Below are 24,610 nucleotides of genomic sequence, written 5' to 3'. Positions count from 1 at the left end.
TGTTTTTTTGGCATGGTACCTTTGTATAATAATATTTTTTTCAGAATACGACTTAGATAAAATTATGGTACTCTTATTATTATTGGTTTATAAATTGCCAGGAAAATAATGAAATATTTGATAGGTAATAAAAATAACTGTAACACATTTTTTTAGATTTCATATATCACAGCTCAGTATGAAACAGTATACTACTAAATCAATAGGAATTTAAACAAAATACAAATTGTAGCTTATTTCAAACACATATTTAAGGTGTGTTTATAAAGGTATTTGTAGATATAGTGACCAAGTTAAGTTGGTACTCCTATTAGTGTGTTGTATTTGTTCTACACCAAAACTAATCCATTTACATTTTTTGATAATGAATTGTTTATGTAAAACAAATTGCTTCCATCAAGTATGTATTTATGTAAAAATATTTAGAAAGCTTAAATATACTGCTCTAACATTCAATATTTTTGCTGATTATGACCACTTAATATAGCCATGGTGTCTAGTGTTATGTTTACATATTCATAATTTTGATGGCCAAGAAAGGGCTGACGTGTGTGTGTGTGTGTGTGAAGGTAAAATAGAATCTGTGATGTATAATGTTTTCCTTGATTACCCATATTTTCTTCTGTCCACTGTAGGTTACATAGGTCACTGTATGGGTGATTGATAAACATTTAAAAAAACCCATAAAAAATGAGCTTAGTTTGATGATAGTATCCTTGTGTGGTCAATCAGCTGTTCATAATTTATACTTCACCAGATTTGTACTCACTTTGTTCAGATGAGTAATAGATAAAACATAATTATGATGTTAAAGAAATTAAAAATAATTACTGCTTATATTTTTTAAATATTTATTTCTGTAAATAGTTTTAAAGAATTGTATTAATTAAAAATCTGTCAGCATGAAACTTTAAGGAAACAATTTGTTAATAGATTTGTGTTGACATTTGAATACTGTGTTTAACTTACAGGTGTTTGTGGGTAGAGAAATCATCAATGATGACAAGTTTCAGAAATGCACAGACCTGGTACTAGTACACCATGGCCAATCAGTTATTCACTGTGGAACAGATAGAGTTGATTCGAAGGCTTCGTAACAGCGGAGTCACAAGGGAGCAGATACTCCTGGCATTCGATCAGCTCGATAGGTTAGATGTTGATTTAGGTCGTAACAACTTAACCTCGAGTCACAGTAGTGCACCTTCTACCTTCTCCCCATATCAAGCTGGTAGCATGCTTTCAGAAGGGTTGGGTTCTATGTCGGTAGGGCAACTATTAAATGCCAACACTACAAGTACTTGTCAGCTGGCAGAGTCTGTTTCTCACCTCTCAAATGGTGTGTCATCCACTCACCGACCAGATGCTGCAGCATCTTCATGTAGTTCTATGCATCCATCCACAAAACCAGTTGAACCATCTCTTTCATCACAGTCGTACTCTCAACCACAAGGTATTAGCACAGTGTCCAGTGATAACCTCCATGATGGGAATGTCCATCAAAATGGGGAACTGTCTCCAACAACTCCCGTATCTTCTGCCTCTTCTGCTTCCAGGCTCCCAAGTGAGCTAACCATTATCCCTCTGGCTACCTCTACAGGGATATTACAAACAGAACAAAAAACTGTTCAAAGTGGTATGGGTAGTTATAGCAGATCGTCTTCGTCCATACCTGTCCAGTGTTTAGTTGACCCTCATGACCTTTTAGAAAATGAGTGCTCTGAATTGGAAAATTTTAAAAAGTGAGTTTATGTAATTTGATGTGTGAAAATATTTTGTAAGTCATTTAATATTTCTCATTGTTTTGTCTTATTAAACTAGGTGTAAGTGACATCAAGGACAAATCTACTGTACACATTTCTCATTGTTTTGTATTATTAAAGTAGGTGTAAGTAACATCAAGAACAAATCTACTGTACACATTTCTCATTGTTTTGTCTTATTAAAGTAGGTGTAAGTAACATAAAGGACAAATCTACTGTACACATTTCTCATTGTTTCGTCTTATTAAAGTAGGTGTAAGTAACATCAAGGACAAATCTACTGTACACATTTCTCATTGTTTCGTCTTATTAAACTAGGTGTAAGTAACATCAAGAACAAATCTACTGTACACATTTCTCATTGTTTTGTCTTATTAAAGTAGGTGTAAGTAACATAAGGGACAAATCTACTGTACACATTTCTCATTGTTTTGTCTTATTAAAGTAGGTGTAAATAACATAAAGGACAAATCTACTGTACACATTTCTCATTGTTTCGTCTTATTAAAGTAGGTGTAAGTAACATCAAGAACAAATCTACTGTATACATTTCTCATTGTTTTGTCTTATTAAACTAGGTGTAAGTAACATCAAGGAAAAATCTACTGTACACATTTCTCATTGTTTTGTCTTATTAAAGTAGGTGTAAGTAACATCAAGGACAAATCTACTGTACACATTTCTCATTGTTTTGTATTATTAAAGTTGGTGTAAGTAACATAAAGGACAAATCTACTGTACACATTTCTCATTGTTTTGTCTTATTAAAGTAGGTGTAAGTAACATAAAGGACAGATCTACTGTACACATTTCTCATTGTTTCGTTTTATTAAAGTAGGTGTAAGTAACATCAAGAACAAATCTACTGTACACATTTCTCATTGTTTCGTCTTATTAAACTAGGTGTAAGTAACATCAAGGAAAAATCTACTGTACACATTTCTCATTGTTTTGTCTTATTAAAGTAGGTGTAAGTAACATCAAGGACAAATCTACTGTACACATTTCTCATTGTTTTGTGTTATTAAAGTAGGTGTAAGTAACATCAAGGACAAATCTACTGTACACATTTCTCATTGTTTTGTCTTATTAAAGTAGTTGTAAGTAACATCAAGGACAAATCTACTGTACACATTTCTCATTGTTTTGTATTATTAAAGTTGGTGTAAGTAACATAAAGGACAAATCTACTGTACACATTTCTCATTGTTTTGTCTTATTAAAGTAGGTGTAAGTAACATAAAGGACAGATCTACTGTACACATTTCTCATTGTTTCGTCTTATTAAAGTAGGTGTAAGTAACATCAAGAACAAATCTACTGTACACATTTCTCATTGTTTCGTCTTATTAAACTAGGTGTAAGTAACATCAAGGAAAAATCTACTGTACACATTTCTCATTGTTTTGTCTTATTAAAGTAGGTGTAAGTAACATCAAGGACAAATCTACTGTACACATTTCTCATTGTTTTGTGTTATTAAAGTAGGTGTAAGTAACATCAATGACAAATCTCTACTGTACACATTTCTCATTGTTTTGTATTATTAAAGTTGGTGTAAGTAACATCAAGGACAAATCTACTGTACACATTTCTCATTGTTTTGTATTATTAAAGTTGGTGTAAGTAACATAAAGGACAAATCCACTGTACACATTTCTCATTGTTTTGTATTATTAAAGTTGGTGTAAGTAACATAAAGGACAAATCTACTGTACACATTTCTCATTGTTTTGTCTTATTAAAGTAAGTGTTAGTAACATCAAGGACTAATCTACTGTACACATTTCTCATTGTTTTGTCTTATTAAAGTAGGTGTAAGTAACATCAAGGACAAATCTACTGTACACATTTCTCATTGTTTTGTCTTATTAAAGTTGGTGTAAGTAACATAAAGGACAAATCTACTGTACACATTTCTCATTGTTTTGTCTTATTAAAGTAGGTGTAAGTAACATCAAGGACAAATCTACTGTACACATTTCTCATTGTTTTGTCTTATTAAAGTAAGTGTAAATAACATAAAGGACAAATCTACTGTACACATTTCTCATTGTTTTGTCTTATTAAAGTAAGTGTTAGTAACATCAAGGACTAATCTACTGTACACATTTCTCATTGTTTTGTCTTATTAAAGTAGGTGTAAGTAACATCAAGGACAAATCTACTGTACACATTTCTCATTGTTTTGTCTTATTAAAGTTGGTGTAAGTAACATAAAGGACAAATCTACTGTACACATTTCTCATTGTTTTGTCTTATTAAAGTAGGTGTAAGTAACATCAAGGACAAATCTATTGTACCATTATAAATTTTTAATATAATGTTTGAGCTCCAATATTAAAGGAATTAAAATGAGTTTAATTTGTTGTTTAGGACTATTTGTAATAATGTATTATCTGATTAACATTCAACTACAGTTGTGAATAGATAGCGACATCTCTTTAATTCATTCATAAAAGAAAAGTAATGGCTTGTCAAAATTTTGGTATACATATAAATATACTTTAAATTATAATTAATTGGACTTGATTTAAATAAGTGTCTTATAAAACAGTATTAACAATATTGGTAAGTGTGAAATATAAATACTTGAAGCTGTTTCTTGTAAAATTGTGTGTGTTTATAGTTACAGCTGAGTTTCTGCTTCCCATAACTCTTTGAGTCAAACTTATATTAAATTCTATAATAACACAGGCCTGTGGTGATTTTATTGTCTTGAAAAGTTTAAATGTCCTATAGTTGTTCTTATACTCTGAATCTCAAAATAATATTTGTTTTTCTCCGTCATGTACATATTTTTCACAAAATGTTATAATGCAGTATGTAAAACAAAAAACTGCAACACATAGTTTTGAAACTGATGTTGTGGACTTTACAAAAGAAAGAATGGGGATGCATATTTGTTTGACATCAGTGTTTTTCTCTTTTTTTTTAGTTTGTACTTTTGTTAACAAACATAACAATGAAAAATCTTCATTTTGGTAAACAAAATAATTTAATCTAAGTAAGAGTTTCTTCTCTTCCTGATTTATAAAAAAATCCTTGTTGAATTATATTTTTACTTGGAAATTTATGGTTAGTTACAAATAATCCATATTTTGGTAACCTTTTAATTGAGTTATCTCTTGTAAACATTAAAGACTTTATTGCTAACTTCATGAGGTGTTTATACTTTTTTAGTTAAACTTTTAAGTAACTCATTCAATGAGTCAAAATTAGGTATATTTTTTGGATAGAAATAAATAAAGTGTACTTTGTTATTTATTTGTTAATTTCATTCATGAATTCAAACAAATAATAATTTAATGCAAAATGAAACTTACAAAAACAGGCCAAAGGAGCAAGAACTTACTACATCATAGAACATGTGTAAGCATAAAGGGGTAAAACAACATCAGAGATGAATCTGGACTGTTTAAGAAGAGTTTTTATGTATGTGGTTTTGTTTTATTATTGTTTCATATGTGTTAATATATTTATTGTTACTGTTATTTGAAATATGGATTATACTGTTTGATATATGGAGTGTAGTGGTTTTTGTTATGGTTTAGGGTTTATTAATGTGATTTTGTTACCAAAATTGTTTCACACTGTTAGCTCTGTGTCTGTAAACCTTAATGTGCTAAAATGACCAAACTTCCTGAAATATTATAGAGATTAGAGTTGAATGTATTGTTAACAAAGATGGTACCTAGTGATTATACAATGGATACTAATTTTTATATGTTAAAATGTAAGAGAAATATATTCAGTTATCTATAGTAATGCTTTCTCTGATGGCTGAGCATCTTGACAGTAGCTCTAAAGTGTAGTTCTAAACTGGATGTGTGTCATACTAAGGTGTGTGTGTCATAGAATGTTGAATATATGTTATACTGCACTGAATGTGTGTCATACTAAGATGTGTGTGCCATAGAATGTTGAATGTATGTTATATTGCACTGAATGTGTGTCATACTAAGGTGTGTGTGTGTGTTATAGAATGTTGAATGTATGTTATACTGCACTGAATGTGTGTCATACTAAGGTGTGTGTGTCATAGAATGTTGAATGTATGTTATACTGCACTGAATGTGTGTCATACTAAGGTGTGTGTGCCATGGAATGTTGAATGTATGTTATACTGCACTGAATGTGTGTCATAGAATGTTGAATATATGTTATACTGCACTGAATGTGTGTCATACTAAGGTGTGTGTGTCATAGAATGTTGAATATATGTATTGTTGAATGTATTGTTAACAAAGATGGTACCTAGTGATTATATGTTATACTGCACTGAATGTGTGTCATACTAAGGTGTGTGTGTTATAGAATGTTGAATATATGTTATACTGCACTGAATGTGTGTCATACTAAGGTGTGTGTGTCATAGAATGTTGAATATATGTTATACTGCACTGAATGTGTGTCATACTAAGGTGTGTGTGTCATAGAATGTTGAATATATGTTATACTGCACTGAATGTGTGTCATACTAAGGTGTGTGTGTCATAGAATGTTGAATGTATGCTATGCTAAACTGTAGTGTGTATGTGTTAGTAGGCTAGTTGGATGTCATAGAATGTTGCATTTATATCATGTAAGATGACGTGTGCCAAAGTTATGTGGGCAGGCCATGCTTAGATTATCTTGTGAAATCTATATATGTCATCATAAGCTGGCTGGGTATGTCCTGGTTACATTGATATATGTTACAGTAGCATGGATGGTGTATCGTAGTATATTGAGTGTATGTAACTATAAGCTAAGTATGTGCCATATTAAGTTTGATATATGCCATGTATTTAAAGCAGGATATATGTCGTAGTTAAACTGTTATTTCATATTGAAGTGAGTGTGTGTCACAGTAAGTCAAGTGTATAGGTTGTCCAAAAAATGAATATACCAAAAATAACATTAAATAATTTTATTGTTGTTTGAGGTATCAACAAAAATTGAATACAAATACAGGCAGCAGGCATGGAAGTTTTAGTTTTAATAGTTAATGAACTTTTATGTGTCCTTGATCTTTTACTATAAAAATAATTTTTCAATTCTGGAAATATATATCCAACACAGTATTATGGATGTATAAGATAGCATCTTGAATCTCATATTTCAGTTCTTTAAGGTCTTTTGTTTTGTTATGGTAGACTTTTGTTTTCAAAAAGCCCCAGAAATGAAAACCTAAAGTTGTTAAATTGGGTGAACAAATGGGTCATTTGATAGGTCCTCCCCAACAAACTTTCTGTAAGAGCTTGGTTTAAAAACACTAAAAATTTGATGAAAGTAGAGTGGTGCTCCATCCTGTCAGAAGTTAGCTCTTTGTAACAAGTCAGGAATTTCTGGGAGTTGTGAAATAAAAAAAACTCTTGTAGCATGTGTAGGTACAAACTTTCAGTAACAATTTGTTTGTCAAAGAAACAAGAACAGAAAAATTAATGGAACAAGACTTACAAGCATACTGCTTGTATTTATATTTAATTTTTGTTGTTATTTCAAATAACAATAAAGTTATTCAACTTTATTTTTGGTATATTCAATTTTGGCCATCCTGTATGTCATAGCTAGCAACAGTCTTGTATTTGCTTTTACTTTTTTTTAAAATTAATTTTGATTTACTTTTAATTATTTTTGTCTCAGTGAAGGTTTAAGATTAAAGAGCAGAGAGTATGTTAACCATGTTAAATGTTTAAGGATGTTGTACAGAGGTTGTCATTTGTCTTGCATGTGCTGCATCTTATATCAAAAGATGGAAATTGTTGAATGAACTCTCACTTACAGTCCAGTAATTTTCTTTTTATACGTTATATATAGGTTATATATGTATGTATGTGTTTGTAATGTATAGTGTGTTATATACAGGTTAAAATTGTGTATGGCAAAATGTCTTCTTGATAAAGACTTAACTGTTCAGTTTTTGGAAGTTATACAGCTGTGAAATATTGTTTAGTATTTGTTCACTTTCCATTAAATCAAGACAAAATTTGAAGAATTTTCTTCTTGATGGGTAAAAGTTTCTTTGTGAAAATTCCAGAAATATCGCATAGTAGCCCAATGGGTAATAAACATGTTTGTTGAAGTTAAGAAGGGATAAAAGTTAAGCATTTTGGTAATAACATTAAAATGTTTAAGTACACAGCTTAGGAAATGTTGAACACTGTACTGTAAACATGGAAAATCAATTGTAGGCCACCAATATGTGAATTTAGGACAGTACAATATTGATATAGATTTTAATCATTGAAAGTGATAGGCCATCTGGTGATGGTGTGGTGAGGGTATAGGATAGTATTGTATTGATATTAACATTAAACATGGAAAGGGAACTGTAGGACACCAGGTGGTGGTATGATAAACAGTACAGTATCCATGGAATTGGGAGTTACAAATCTTAAAATGGTTTCTTTTTGATACGTGAGCAAGACACCAGTGTACCTCGGTTGAATAAAATGAACACACATTATTATACATTCAGTCAAGTGAGTATTTTCAATGTATGACTTGGATCATAAAATTGAGTGGTAACATAATTTGTATTTTTCAAAGATGTTTTTGCTATTTAAATGTATTATTCAAATCTCAGATCTGTCTGTTTTGTGAAACATTTGAATAACTACTATTTGTGCTGTTGGTCATGCCCTCCATACTTGATGCAATTAAACAAATCTTTGGCATTTTATATGTGCTAATAAGTTATAGATACTTTTGGTACTTTATCATAATTGTCAATAATGAAATAAGTAATTAGTTTTATAAGACTTTCCTGACAACACAATAAAACAAATTGATTATATTACACAATAGAATTATAGTCCTATGACATGTACATGTTATTGGTTATCTTTAAGCCTAATGCACAAAATATTTATATTTGTAGAGAATAGTTCATTCTGAAGCTGGGTAGTAATAATTGAGAAATTCTCCTTAATTTATCTTAAGAGTCCAAGGTATTGTAGCAGTTTTTAAAACAAAATGTAATAACTTGTTAAACAGGTGTTGGTGTTGCTGTTCTATTATATGAGTTATTTAAAAATTTTAAATATGTTTGACATAGAAAAAGAAACTGTCTAAAATGTTGAAATATTGAGAAGATCTTGGAACCTGAAAATATATTGTAACACTTTTTAACCATGGTATAATACCTAATAGAGTGGCTCCAAGTTTTTAAAGTACAAAATTTTTAACTCATGGCTTCATCATCTCTTAAAGGTATTTTTAGCTGTGACATAGCAGTTAACAGAATAGCTCTGTATTTTTGTTGTTGTTTTTCCAAGTGGAAATTTTGCTACATTGCCCCATCATTTCATGACTGTTATGAGATCCAATCAGTTTTTGGCTCAAGAGGATGAACCCTTTTGATTAATGTATTTAGTGATGTCCAAGTTCTCATATATTAATTTATTCTAATTCAGCCAAAAAGAATTTCAGTTTGAAGGTAGGCTGGTAAAGATCCTGATAAAAATAAAGTTGAACTGGGTATATAGTGTTAGAATCTTTTTATAAGTAATAAAGTTGAACTGGGTATATAGTGTTAGAATCTTGTTATAAGTGATAAAGTTGAACTGGGTATATAGTGTTAGAATCTTTTTATGAGTAATAAAGTTGAACTGGGTGTATAGTGTTAGAATCTTTTTATGAGTAATAAAGTTGAACTGGGTATATAGTGTTAGAATCTTGTTATAAGTAATAAAGTTGAACTGGATGTATAGTGTTAGAATCTTTTTATAAGTAATAAAGTTGAACTGGATGTATAGTGTTAGAATCTTGTTATAAGTAATAAAGTTGAACTGGGCGTATAGTGTTAGAATCTTGTTATAAGTAATAAAGTTGAACTGGGTATATAGTGTTCGAATCTTTTTATAAGTAATAAAGTTGAACTGGGTGTATAGTGTTAGAATCTTTTTATGAGTAATAAAGTTGAACTGGGTATATAGTGTTAGAATCTTGTTATAAGTAATAAAGTTGAACTGGATGTATAGTGTTAGAATCTTTTATAAGTAATAAAGTTGAACTGGATGTATAGTGTTAGAATCTTGTTATAAGTAATAAAGTTGAACTGGGTATATAGTGTTAGAATCTTGTTATAAGTAATAAAGTTGAACTGGGCGTATAGTGTTCGAATCTTTTATGAGTAATAAAGTTGAACTGGGTATAGTGTTGAATCTTTATAAGTAATAAAGTTGAACTGGGCGTATAGTGTTCGAATCTTTTTATAAGTAATAAAGTTGAACTGGATGTATAGTGTTAAAATCTTTTTATGAGTAATAAAGTTGAACTGGATGTATAGTGTTAGAATCTTTTTATAAGTAATAAAGTTGAACTGGGTATATAGTGTTAGAATCTTTTTATAAGTAATAAAGTTGAACTGGGTATAGTGTTGAATCTTTTATAAGTAATAAAGTTGAACTGGGTGTATAGTGTTAGAATCTTGTTATAAGTAATAAAGTTGAACTGGGTATATAGTGTTAGAATCTTGTTATAAGTAATAAAGTTGAACTGGGTATATAGTGTTAGAATCTTGTTATAAGTAATAAAGTTGAACTGGGTATATAGTGTTAGAATCTTGTTATAAGTAATAAAGTTGAACTGGGTATATAGTGTTAGAATCTTGTTATAAGTAATAAAGTTGAACTGGGTATATAGTGTTAGAATCTTGTTATAAGTAATAAAGTTGAACTTGGTATATAGTGTTAGAATCTTTTTATAAGTAATAACGTTAAACTGGATGTATAGTGTTAGAATCTTTTTATAAGTAATAAAGTTGAACTGGGTATATAGTGTTAGAATCTTTTTATAAGTAATAAAGTTGAACTTGGTATATAGTGTTAGAATCTTTTTATAAGTAATAACGTTGAACTGGGTATATAGTGTTAGAATCTTGTTATAAGTAATAAAGTTGAACTGGGTATATAGTGTTAGAATCTTGTTATAAGTAATAAAGTTGAACTGGGTATATAGTGTTAGAATCTTTTTATGAGTAATAAAGTTGAACTGGGTATATAGTGTTAGAATCTTGTTATAAGTAATAAAGTTGAACTGGGTATATAGTGTTAGAATCTTGTTATAAGTAATAAAGTTGAACTTGGTATATAGTGTTAGAATCTTTTTATAAGTAATAACGTTAAACTGGATGTATAGTGTTAGAATCTTTTTATAAGTAATAAAGTTGAACTGGGTATATAGTGTTAGAATCTTTTTATAAGTAATAAAGTTGAACTTGGTATATAGTGTTAGAATCTTTTTATAAGTAATAACGTTGAACTGGGTATATAGTGTTAGAATCTTGTTATAAGTAATAAAGTTGAACTGGGTATATAGTGTTAGAATCTTGTTATAAGTAATAAAGTTGAACTGGGTATATAGTGTTAGAATCTTTTTATGAGTAATAAAGTTGAACTGGGTATATAGTGTTAGAATCTTGTTATAAGTAATAAAGTTGAACTGGGTATATAGTGTTAGAATCTTGTTATAAGTAATAAAGTTGAACTGGGTATATAGTGTTAGAATCTTTTTATGAGTAATAAAGTTGAACTGGGTATATAGTGTTAGAATCTTTTTATGAGTAATAAAGTTGAACTGGGTATATTGTGTTAGAATCTTTTTATGAGTAATAAAGTTGAACTGGGTATATAGTGTTAGAATATTGTTATAAGTAATACATCTTTTTAATTCAGTTAATTTGATGTTGTTGAAGAACAATTAGTTTTCCAGTTGTTGTCTTTATGTTTATTTCTTCTATCTGTAAAGATATGCTCACCTCAAACTTCTACGAACATCACAAAGGCTTTTCTTACTTTTAATAACTTTGTATTTAAAGGAATGGCAGGTAAACACTTTGATGGTTTGTGTTTTTAAGCATGAAAATAAAAGTGACTTTGATTGTTTATATTACAATATTTAGGAAAGGAGAAGAAGCCATGTTAGCAGAAATTCGGAATTTTGTGATGCGGTACAACCTTAAACAGACAATGATTGCAGAAATGACAAGACTGAGTCAAGCATATGTCAGTCGTTTCTTCCGTGGAGACACACTGGAGATGTCAGATCGTACAAAAAACACCTTTTACATGTGGTACTTGACATGTAAAAATAACCCATGGAAACTACGTAAGTTTAAAAATGTTAATGTCTGTTCTTGTACTGTAAAATATTACATCTAAAAACTAAACATTTTTTTATCCATATTAAAGGGAAACATAACTGTTTCACTATAGGCAGAAGCAAACAATGGGCAGTAGTCTGGGAGAGGTTAAATTCTGTTCTGGGCCAGTAGTAGTGGTAATAATAATTATCAGTGAAAAGTGTTTGGAGTCATTATAAGAAGAGAGTGGAGCTGGCTTATGACATATGTATGACAGAAAATAAAAAGTGTTTGTACATTGTTTTCTAACAAGTCTCCTCTATTACAAGCATAAATGAATTGTATCACATGCTAACATTACTTGCACTATAGTTCCAGTGAGTAGTTGTACATGTAATGTAAACAAGATAGCCAACATTATTTACAGTATTTTAAAATACGACATATGTCTTATTTTTAGCTCAACTGTGCCCTAGCTCTGGAGTAAAGCGAATGGTGTCAGATAATGGAGACCTGATTCCCTTAAAAAGAGAGAGGTTCACATTCAAGACTTCACACTTGGCAGTTCTCGAACGCTACTATGAACAAGATCCGTATCCTGATGCACAGACGAGAGAGGAGATTGTAAAAGAATGCAACAGAGCTGTAGGACGACCAGGTTTGTTAACATCTACATGTAAAATGTTGAAAAGCTCAATTTGCATATTTATCATTCCAGTAATGTTTGTTACAAGTATTTTTAGTAAAAAAAAGAAATTATGAAAATATCCATTTTTAAGGATTATATTTGTATGTTTCTGTAACACTCATTGTACTTGAATAAAGTAACATGTTAAGCCTTATAGCTCTGACAAACAGGTAACACTGTCATAAACTCTTAAACACTGGGAATGTTGTAGGTAGCAGCATAAATTAATGACTGCCATTTAAGGGTTAAAGAAGTAATTTAAATGTTTTATGTTTGTGACAAAATACTAATATCAAACAGTTAATAAAGAAGTAATTTAAATGTTTTATTTTGTCATAATATACTAACATCAAACTATCAATAAAGAAGTAATTTAAATGTTTTATATTTGTCACAACATACTAACATCAAACTATCAGTAAAGAAGTAATTTAAATGTTTTATGTTTTTCACAACATACTAACATCAAACTATCAATAAAGAAGTAACTTAAATGTTTTATGTTTTTCACAACATACTAACATCAAACAGTATTTACTTATTTAAAGAAGTAATTTAAATGTTTTATTTTGTCATACAATACTAACATCAAACTATCAATAAAGAAGTAACTTAAATGTTTTATGTTTATCACAAAATACTAACATCAAACTATCAATAAAGAAGTTACTTAAATGTTTTATGTTTATCACAAAATACTAACATCAAACAGTCAATAAAGAAGTAATTTAAATGTTTTATGTTTGTAACAATGTTCTGACATCAAACTGTCAATAAAGAAGTAATTTAAATGTTTTATGTTTGTCACAACATACTAACATCAAACAGTCAATAAAGTAGTAATTTAAATGTTTTATGTTTTTCACAACATACTAACATCAAACAGTCAATAAAGAAGTAATTTAAATGTTTTATGTTTGTCACAAAATACTAACATCAAACAGTCAATAAAGAAGTAATTTAAATGTTTTATATTTGTCTAAAATACTAACATCAAACAGTCAATAAAGAAGTAATTTAAATGTTTTATGTTTGTCACAAAATACTAACATCAAACAGTCAATAAAGAAGTAATTTAAATGTTTTATGTCTATCACAACATACTAATATCAAACTGTCAATAAAGAAGTAATTTAAATGTTTTATTTTGTCATAAAATACTAACATCAAACACTGTCAGTAAAGAAGGAATTTAAATGTTTTATGTTTGTCACAAAATACTAACATCAAACTGTCAATAAAGAAGTAATTTAAACTAACATCAAACTATCAATAAAGAAGTAATTTAAACTAACATCAAACTATCAATAAAGAAGTAATTTAAATGTTTTATGTTTGTCACAACATACTAACATCAAACAGTCAATAAAGTAGTAATTTAAATGTTTTATGTTTTTCACAACATACTAACATCAAACTATCAATAAAGAAATAATTTAAATGTTTTATGTTTGTCACAAAATACTAACATCAAACTATCAATAAAGAAGTAACTTAAATGTTTTATGTTTATCACAAAATACTAACATCAAACACTGTCAGTAAAGAAGTAATTTAAACTAACATCAAACTATCAATAAAGAAGTAATTTAAACTAACATCAAACTTTCAATAAAGAAGGAATTTAAATGTTTTATGTTTGTCACAAAATACTAACATCAAACACTGTCAGTAAAGAAGTAATTCAAATGTTTTATGTTTGTCACAACATACTAACATCAAACAGTCAATAAAGAAGTAATTTAAATGTTTTATGTTTGTCACAAAATACTAACATCAAAGTGTCAATAAAGAAGTAATTTAAACTAACACCAAACTATCAATAAAGAAGTAATTTAAATGTTTTATGTTTGTCACAAAATACTAACATCAAACAGTCAATAAAGTAGTAATTTAAATGTTTTATTTTGTCATAAAATACTAACATCAAACTATCAATAAAGAAGTAATTTAAATGTTTTATGTTTATCACAACATACTAACATCAAACTATCAATAAAGAAGTAATTTAAATGTTTTATGTTTGTTACAAAATACTAACATCAAACAGTCAATAAAGAAGTAATTTAAATCTTTTATTTTGTCATAAAATACTAACATCAAACCATCAATAAAGAAGTAATTTAAATGTTTTATGTTTGTCACAAAATACTAACATCAAACTATCAATAAAGAAGTAATTTAAATGTTTCATGTTTGTCACAAAATACTAACATCAAACAGTCAATAAAGAAGTAATTTAAATGTTTTATGTTTGTCACAAAATACTAACATCAAACAGTCAATAAAGAATTAATTTAAATGTTTTATGTTTGTTACAATGTACTGACATCAAACTATCAGTAAAGAAGTAATTTAAAGGTTTTATGTTTTTCACAACATACTAACATCAAACTATCAATAAAGAAGTAACTTAAATGTTTTATGTTTTTCACAACATACTAACATCAAACAGTATTTACTTATTTAAAGAAGTAATTTAAATGTTTTATTTTGTCATACAATACTAACATCAAACTATCAATAAAGAAGTAACTTAAATGTTTTATGTTTATCACAAAATACTAACATCAAACTATCAATAAAGAAGTTACTTAAATGTTTTATGTTTATCACAAAATACTAACATCAAACAGTCAATAAAGAAGTAATTTAAATGTTTTATGTTTGTAACAATGTTCTGACATCAAACTGTCAATAAAGAAGTAATTTAAATGTTTTATGTTTGTCACAACATACTAACATCAAACAGTCAATAAAGTAGTAATTTAAATGTTTTATGTTTTTCACAACATACTAACATCAAACAGTCAATAAAGAAGTAATTTAAATGTTTTATGTTTGTCACAAAATACTAACATCAAACAGTCAATAAAGAAGTAATTTAAATGTTTTATATTTGTCTAAAATACTAACATCAAACAGTCAATAAAGAAGTAATTTAAATGTTTTATGTTTGTCACAAAATACTAACATCAAACAGTCAATAAAGAAGTAATTTAAATGTTTTATGTCTATCACAACATACTAATATCAAACTGTCAATAAAGAAGTAATTTAAATGTTTTATTTTGTCATAAAATACTAACATCAAACACTGTCAGTAAAGAAGGAATTTAAATGTTTTATGTTTGTCACAAAATACTAACATCAAACTGTCAATAAAGAAGTAATTTAAACTAACATCAAACTATCAATAAAGAAGTAATTTAAACTAACATCAAACTATCAATAAAGAAGTAATTTAAATGTTTCATGTTTGTCACAAAATACTAACATCAAACTGTCAATAAAGAAGGAATTTAAATGTTTTATGTTTGTCACAAAATACTAACATCAAACACTGTCAGTAAAGAAGGAATTTAAATGTTTTATGTTTGTCACAAAATGCTAACATCAAACTGTCAATAAAGAAGTAATTTAAACTAACATCAAACTATCAATAAAGAAGTAATTTAAACTAACATCAAACTATCAATAAAGAAGTAATTTAAATGTTTTTTGTTTGTCACAACATACTAACATCAAACTGTCAATAAAGAAGTAATTTAAATGTTTTGTGTTTGTAACAATGTTCTGACATCAAACTGTCAATAAAGAAGTAATTTAAATGTTTTATGTTTGTCACAAAATACTAACATCAAACAGTCAATAAAGAATTAATTTAAATGTTTTATGTTTTTCACAACATACTAACATCAAACTATCAATAAAGAAATAATTTAAATGTTTTATGTTTGTCACAAAATACTAACATCAAACTATCAATAAAGAAGTAACTTAAATGTTTTATGTTTATCACAAAATACTAACATCAAACACTGTCAGTAAAGAAGTAATTTAAACTAACATCAAACTATCAATAAAGAAGTAATTTAAACTAACATCAAACTTTCAATAAAGAAGGAATTTAAATGTTTTATGTTTGTCACAAAATACTAACATCAAACACTGTCAGTAAAGAAGTAATTCAAATGTTTTATGTTTGTCACAAAATACTAACATCAAACAGTCAATAAAGAAGTAATTTAAATGTTTTATGTTTGTCACAAAATACTAACATCAAAGTGTCAATAAAGAAGTAATTTAAACTAACACCAAACTATCAATAAAGAAGTAATTTAAATGTTTTATGTTTGTCACAAAATACTAACATCAAACAGTCAATAAAGTAGTAATTTAAATGTTTTATTTTGTCATAAAATACTAACATCAAACTATCAATAAAGAAGTAATTTAAATGTTTTATGTTTATCACAACATACTAACATCAAACTATCAATAAAGAAGTAATTTAAATGTTTTATGTTTGTTACAAAATACTAACATCAAACAGTCAATAAAGAAGTAATTTAAATCTTTTATTTTGTCATAAAATACTAACATCAAACCGTCAATAAAGAAGTAATTTAAATGTTTTATGTTTGTCACAAAATACTAACATCAAACTATCAATAAAGAAGTAATTTAAATGTTTTATGTTTGTCACAACATACTAACATCAAACTGTCAATAAAGAAGTAATTTAAATGTTTTATGTTTGTCACAAAATACTAACATCAAACTATCAATAAAGTATTTTAAATGTTTTATTTTGTCATAAAATACTAACATCAAACTATCAATAAAGAAGTAACTTAAATGTTTTATTTTGTCATAAAATACTAACATCAAACTATCAATAAAGAAGTAACTTAAATGTTTTATTTTGTCACAAAATACTAACATCAAACTATCAATAAAGAAGTAATTTAAATGTTTCATGTTTGTCACAAAATACTAACATCAAACAGTCAATAAAGAAGTAATTTAAATGTTTTATGTTTGTCACAAAATACTAACATCAAACAGTCAATAAAGAATTAATTTAAATGTTTTATGTTTGTTACAATGTACTGACATCAAACTGTCAATAAAGAAGTAATTTAAAGGACTGCAATATTCACTTAAACAGCACCCATGTTTGAGAAATATTATTTTATGGACTTGAACAGTATAAATGTAGGTAGGTGTGCTGAGTAACAGGTGATCAGGAAAGTACTCATGCTGGAAACATTAGTGACATCACTTTTTTTGGTATGAGCTTCATTTAGGGTAGGAACATAAAGTAATGCCACACTAACAACAGTGTATTTCTATTACCAAGGTTAGAAATGTTCATTACACACCACCAACCTCCATTCATCATTAGTTGCACTACCAATCCATGTCTAGTTTGATTGCCAGGAATAAGTCAACCATGTCCACATGCAAGTTGTGCCCTATCAGGCCTAGTCTTAGATAGATGTGTAATTGTTCACCCATCTGCACTAGCAATAGTAACGATTGTTATTACATTCAGTACCATGTCCCCAAGATTTTCACTTAATTCTACCTTTTATAAATGGGAACTTCATAACCATGCCACCATTAACAGTTGTCCCTACAGATCTAGCTTCAGTATTACTGGTATAACTATCAACGTCATTTGCATTTATAACACGAAATTTAAACTGCATTATGTGGCTGCCATATGCAGATGGCTGTGCCTAAAGGGTTAATTTTTGCTTTTTGACCACAAAAAAAAAAGTCACACTTCTCTAATATAAAAATTTAAGCAAAATGTGTATGTATTCTACGTGAAATTATTTTAGTCAAGATACTGTAAATAAAAAGAAATTGTAGAAAGGAACAGTTTTAATTTTGGCATCTGATCCTGGCAAAGAAACTAAGAAAATCTGTCATTTACAGATCGGCCAGTATTAGAGCGCGAGAAGGTTACACTTCCAGTAGTTAACAACTGGTTCAACAACCGAAGAAAAGAAGCGAAAAAGCAACTACGACAACAGCATGGTTTGTAGAAAATATCTATTGTCATATTCTTTTACTGGCTTTTAGAGTTTGTTGAAAATGTCTTTAATTTATTCTTTCAATATCAAATGGGCCAATTTGGGTGATCTGGAAGTTTGGAACTTTACATAATTCTAACAAAATTTGGCAAGTATTTTAGCAAACATTATAAGTCTGTAGTGAATAGAAAGAAAACAGAGTTAATTTAATAAAGTATTTCTGTTAAAGATTTGTCAGTGAATATATGAAACTTTCCTGAGTCAGTTTGAGTGAAAGATGATTTTTATGCTAAGAATAAAAATACTTCATTTCAACTTACAGTTTCACATTTTATCTATCTATAGTTGTTGTAGCTTTTATGTCAGCATTTAAATAATTCAACCAAAACTACTGTGTCATCTATTGGTAACACCACAATCAAAAATTTATAAACAGTATCATACTTTGAGTATTCAAACAATTAAAAAGCTAACTGTGTTATGTACAACAACCACTTCTTTATACTACAACAGAATTTTAATTAAAAGTAGTCTTCTCGCTACAACAAAGTGACTTCCACTGAACTGTGTGTGAGGGTTTGATTATATCTTTACTGATCTAATTTTTAAATATATTACTTGGAGAAAAACTTATGTCTTCACTAAGTACCACTTTAAGTGTATAAAAATATTACAGTTTATATCAGTAAAATTGAGCTCTGTATGTTGAATCATTTTCATACAATGTTTGACAAAAGAGCACAACCTCAGCACTTTTTCCATGCAGTGTTTCCTAGAAAAAACTTTGGTGAGAAAATGTTCAGTTTTTACAGTTGTTTAGTATGAATTATGAGTACTACAATTGACCCTTTCATGATGGGTCACAGGTCAAAGGCTGTGTCATTCTCTTTGTCGACTTGTATTCAAAATTTTATTGAATTACTATTTTCTGAATTTGTCATTACGTTTGGAATCAAATTATAGATTTTAATTCAAATTTTAATATTATATATGAGTTAATTTCTTAATTTAAAATTACATATTAAAAGAGTTCAACTAAATATACATTTTAGTGAGTCACATGATACGTTGAATGTTTAAAATTAGATTTTTGTTATGTTGAAATATTAAGTCTAAAGTTTCATAGGAACTCAAGTTATCAATATTGATAAGCTGGAATATAAAATATGAACCTCGTATCTTTTTTATATTTTGCTGAGATGTGGCTTTGAACTGAATCAAACACAGTGGTTCCATTCACCTCTTTCTATTTTTAAAAATGGTCCTTTATATATTCTTAGTACAATATATGAGGTGTGAATAACCAATCAACAGCTCAGAATGTCACCTTTGTGGTTTTCTCAGCCATTATAATTTGTGAAAAGGCTACCATGTTCTTTTGAGTGCAGATTTTAAGAAGAAGGTATGCTGTGTCTTTTGCCTGCTTAAAGATTTTTTTTTAAACCTAAATACAGCTTAGTTACTAAGCTTATTAAATTATATTGGAATTCTGTGGTGTCAGTATAGTTACTTACGATTTTCTGGTTATGCAATTATATATATAAAACCTAAAAACATTTTGCTTCATATTCTCCACATGCAAAATTTTAAAAGGATTAGTAACCTGTGTCCAGTAGCAACTGAGTTCAGAGGTCATAGCTAAAAGAGGTAATTGTTTGCTTGACAACTTTATTTATTGTAGTATATTTTAGAAAAATAAGTTTTATAACTTATTTCTAAATATTAATAATCTGTATACATATATGATAATTTAAATGCTACTGTATAATACAAAATACTAGTCCTCTAAAACACAACCAAGACTGGGTCAGTTTTATGTTATTGGATATAGTAACATGAGTGCACGTGCACTGTCAATACAAGTTATGTAATGTTAGTCAGACACAACTAGATGGTCAATATGACAAAAAATGATAAATATATAACATTATGAGACTAAAGCTACATAAACTAAACATTTGTAATTTTGTGTTATAATACGTAGTCATTCAAGCATGATAAAAGTCAATTTATATTTATTTCATAATTTTTTTATGATGGTTATGTGGTTGGTTAAGTGACAGACCCCACATAGAGTATAGAAAATAACAAAATATTATGTCTTACTGAAAACAAACATTTGAAATTCTTAATGATGAGAAACCCACTTGAAATAAAAATGTATCTCAGAATGGCTGGTATGGGTATTAATACTTTTGTTGATAAGCAGAGAACAACATTTTGACCTTTCTAGGTCATCTTCAGGTTAACAAAGAGAGTTTGGAAATGATTGTTGCTGGACACACTCTATGCTTATCAAGAAAAGTGTTAATACCCATACAAACCATTCTGATAAACATTTAAAATGTATTTAGAAAGTTTTAGAATATACACAAATAATATTTGAGATTTTGGATCAAATAATAGTTTTCTCAATCATAATATGAAATCACTTTGCACTCAGACCAGTAGTAGTAAAACAAACTATTTTCACAAACAAATACTTTGTCAAAATATTTCATTAAAAATCTGATATTTGTGTACAAAATACTGTAACCTTCACTAAACGTCTACCAAACCTTGTGAAGATACACATTCTGTATCAAAAGTTATACTGCAAATACTTAGTTTGCAAATGTGTAGACGAGCTCATGTAAATTATACGGAGCCCATTGCAAAAGAGTTAAACAAAAAGTTGGGCAGTGTTTTCCTGTGCAGTACTTTTCATAAAAAATACTATTATTGAGAAAATATTCCTTTTTTACAATTATTTATTATGAGTTATGGATACTGCAATTAAACAAACATTTAGCTATCGAGCAGCATTTATGCAAGCTTACATAACCTCTAGAATATTAAAATTATTATCATTTCTTTTATTTTGGTAAAACTATATTTTTTCTTACACTAACTGCAGGGAATCACTGATGTTCAGTGAAAGAAAAATTTAATATATTTTTCTCTTATAATTAGGGTTTAAACTGATATTTTATTCACATCTGTTTTCTTTCAATTTTATGCCTGTATAGCCTGTATTTTGGGCCATCATCTTCCATCAAAAGCAATAAATCACAACAAACACCCTATAGCAGTCTTTTGTGAACACCAGCAGCACAGTGTGTAGCTGCAATGACTCATTCAACTACAGGTTTGGTAGGTACATGGCTTGAGCTTTCACACAATATACATAACATCTGCTAGTTCCTTTTTGAAAGATGTTTTTAGCTTCAGAAACAACCAAACCTGAAGCTTTGATGGTTAGCTGTGATGCCATGTTCACATTTCACTGAAGTTCATTTTAAGGGAGTGCATAACATTGCACTTGACCTCTACCTCAATGATCCCAATCTCTTAGCCCTATCGCCACAGACATCCTTTAATGTGCATGTCACAAGGTTTTAAAATGTAATGAAATTTTTGTTTACTTTATACCAATTAGTATAACAAAATTGTAGGTAATAACCTATATTTTAATGGTATATAAATTTTAAGTTCTTAATTTTATAAGGCAATATTTAAGAAAATCCTGAATTATCCTTAGTGTGAAAAATGTGACATATTATCTTCCTGGTTTACCCTTTGTGTGAGAAATGTGACATATTATCTTCTTGGATTACCATTAGTGTGAGAAATGTGACATATCTTCTTGGATTACCCTGAGTGTGATAAATGACATATCTTCCTGAATTACCCTTAGTGTGAGAAATGTGACATATTATTTTCCTGGATTACCCTTAGTGTGAGAAATGTGACATATTATTTTCCTGGATTACCCTTAGTGTGAGAAATGTGACATATTATCTTCCTGAATTGCCCTTAGTGTGAGAAATGTGACATATTATCTTCCTGGATTACCCTTAGTGTGAGAAATGTGACATATGATATTCCTGGATTACCCTTAGTGTGAGAAATGTGACATATTATCTTCCTGAATTACCCTTAGTGTGAAAAATGTGACATATTATCTTCCTGGATTACCCTTAGTGTGAGAAATGTGACATATTATCTCTGGGAATCCCCTCTTTTCCATTTTATTCACCACTCCTCCAATAAGTATGAAATTTAACATAAATTACTAAGTATAAAATCATCATTGCTCAGGGAAATCATAAGTTTTCAGTTTTATCTGGTTAGAGCCATCAAATAGATATTCAGACCCCTCCTGTTACACACACTTTTCACATTCTTTCATGATTTGCCACTAGCTCTCTCTTACTCTTAATACTATTATTATGTACAACCAGTAGAAAGCCAAGGTTGACATATTACATTGTTTTCTGAATAGGAGAGATGACTAGCTTGGATGATTTTGTAGTAGCTCCTGTCACATAATTAGAAAGCCATAATAGTTATGGATCATTGTCTGCTTTTTGCATGTTATTATTCAATGTTTTTTTGTGCATTATTTAATTAAATAAAGTTGATTTAGTGTATTACTACAACTGGTATAAAAAAACAGTAGTTTAGTGTCACTGACAGTCAACAGCAAAAACAACAAACAAGATAGTTCTTTATTTCTTGGTTTTTGTGTTCATTCTTCATTTATTATCATAAATGTAACTAAAATTTAAAAATTGGGATCTCTTTAGGTTAGTTAAGGTTAGATTTAATAAAATAAATAACAATGTAATAATGTTTCATGAAGCACACATGAACAGCTCAGATTAGCTCATGGGTAATGTAATTTGACAATGTAACATGAAGTCCACCTTCTGTAAGTGTCTTACAGTTTATAATGTATGAACAATAGTAGTTAGACATAATTCTCAAAGGTCAATAAAACTGAAGCATAAATAGATGTATACTGTTATGAACTTAAAGCTACTTATGATAAATGAATATAGAATTTTGTGGTTACAGGGTCTGTAAAACAGACCAACAGTGTATTGGGTTATAGTAGAGAAAATAGCAGATAAAATATAAAGTTGTACTGAAAACAAACATCTCAAATATGTTTCAGAAACTAGAGAACATGTAAATAAAACATGTAAAAATATTTTTAATCCTAGCTAGTAAAAAAAAAACTCCATATATTCACTGACAGTTTTTTATTTCGTTTATTAAAAATGTTTCACTAAAAATTATTTTGTGAAATACTTGTAATGTTTACAGAAAGTCTGTCAATTTTTTGAAGATACACACTGTATTAAAAGTTAGTATTATCAAAACTACAAAGACTTTAAATGAATGCAAAGAGGTCATGTGGTCAGTCACATACTGTTTACTTCTTAGAATTTACAACACAAAATATTAGTTCAATCTTTAACAACAAAAGATTTCTTCAGATAGATAGTTTACAATCCTACTTCACATGTTCTAACAAACATACATGACCCTAATCAAATCACAAACAATAAAATCCACAATTCATTTCTATCCTTCCCTCTCCTGCTGATACAGATATGTTGAAGATACAATAAAATCCACAATTCATTTCTATCCTTCCCTCTCCTGCTGATACAGATATGTTGAAGATACAATAAAATCCACAATTCATTTCTATCCTTCCCTCTCCTGCTGATACAGATATGTTGAAGATACAATAAAATCCACAATTCATTTCTATCCTTCCCTCTCTTGCTGATACAGATATGTTGAAGATACAATAAAATCCACAATTCATTTCTATCCTTTCCTCTCCTGCTGATACAGATATGTTGAAGATACAATAAAATCCACAATTCATTTCTATCCTTCCCTCTCCTGCTGATACAGATATGTTGAAGATACAATAAAATTCACAATTCATTTCTATCCTTCCCTCTCCTGCTGATACAGATATGTTGAAGATACAATAAAATCCACAATTCATTTCTATCCTTCCCTCTCCTGCTGATACAGATATGTTGAAGATACAATAAAATCCACAATTCATTTCTATCCTTCCCCCTCCTGCTGATACAGATATGTTGAAGATACAATAAAATCCACAATTCATTTCTATCCTTCCCTCTCCTGCTGATACAGATATGTTGAAGATACTTTTGGTTGTTTCACTTTTTCTGAACACAATCATATTTTCTTTTAACATATTCACCCTAATATTAAATTCATCATCAAACATGAAAACAACAAATAGATATATTTTCTTAACCTCAGTGTTATTAGATCTGACATATGGCTGAATACCCAAATTTACAGTAAGAACACTCATACCACAAAGGCCTCTACATTCTCTGGAATTTCACCCATGAAACCAAACAAAAAATTCAACAACTTAGTAACACAGTTTCACAACTCTGTTCAATTGAATGGTGTAGATAAAGAAATTAACCTTGTAAAAAGT

At 28.7% G+C, this 24,610-nt stretch overlaps 1 protein-coding gene across 2 annotated transcripts in view; it reads left to right on the top strand.

Moving 5' to 3' along the window:
• Nucleotides 1–24,610, top strand: part of LOC143230085 (homeobox-containing protein 1-like) — a 53,845-nt gene that overhangs the window by 11,183 nt on the left and 18,052 nt on the right. For both annotated transcript variants that reach the window (XM_076463122.1, XM_076463120.1), the window contains 4 exons: nucleotides 972–1,739; nucleotides 11,650–11,855; nucleotides 12,290–12,487; nucleotides 18,248–18,349. In XM_076463122.1, coding sequence (XP_076319237.1) covers nucleotides 1,042–1,739; nucleotides 11,650–11,855; nucleotides 12,290–12,487; nucleotides 18,248–18,349 — 1,204 coding nt within the window. In that variant the 5' untranslated portion in view covers nucleotides 972–1,041. The remainder of the gene's footprint in view (nucleotides 1–971; nucleotides 1,740–11,649; nucleotides 11,856–12,289; nucleotides 12,488–18,247; nucleotides 18,350–24,610) is intronic.

Source organism: Tachypleus tridentatus, chromosome 10, assembly GCF_004210375.1.
Source record: "Tachypleus tridentatus isolate NWPU-2018 chromosome 10, ASM421037v1, whole genome shotgun sequence".
In the NCBI taxonomy this organism is placed as follows: Eukaryota; Metazoa; Arthropoda; class Merostomata; order Xiphosura; family Limulidae; genus Tachypleus; species Tachypleus tridentatus.
Note: the sequence above shows the minus strand (reverse complement) of the source record. Positions and strands in the feature narration are given on the sequence as shown.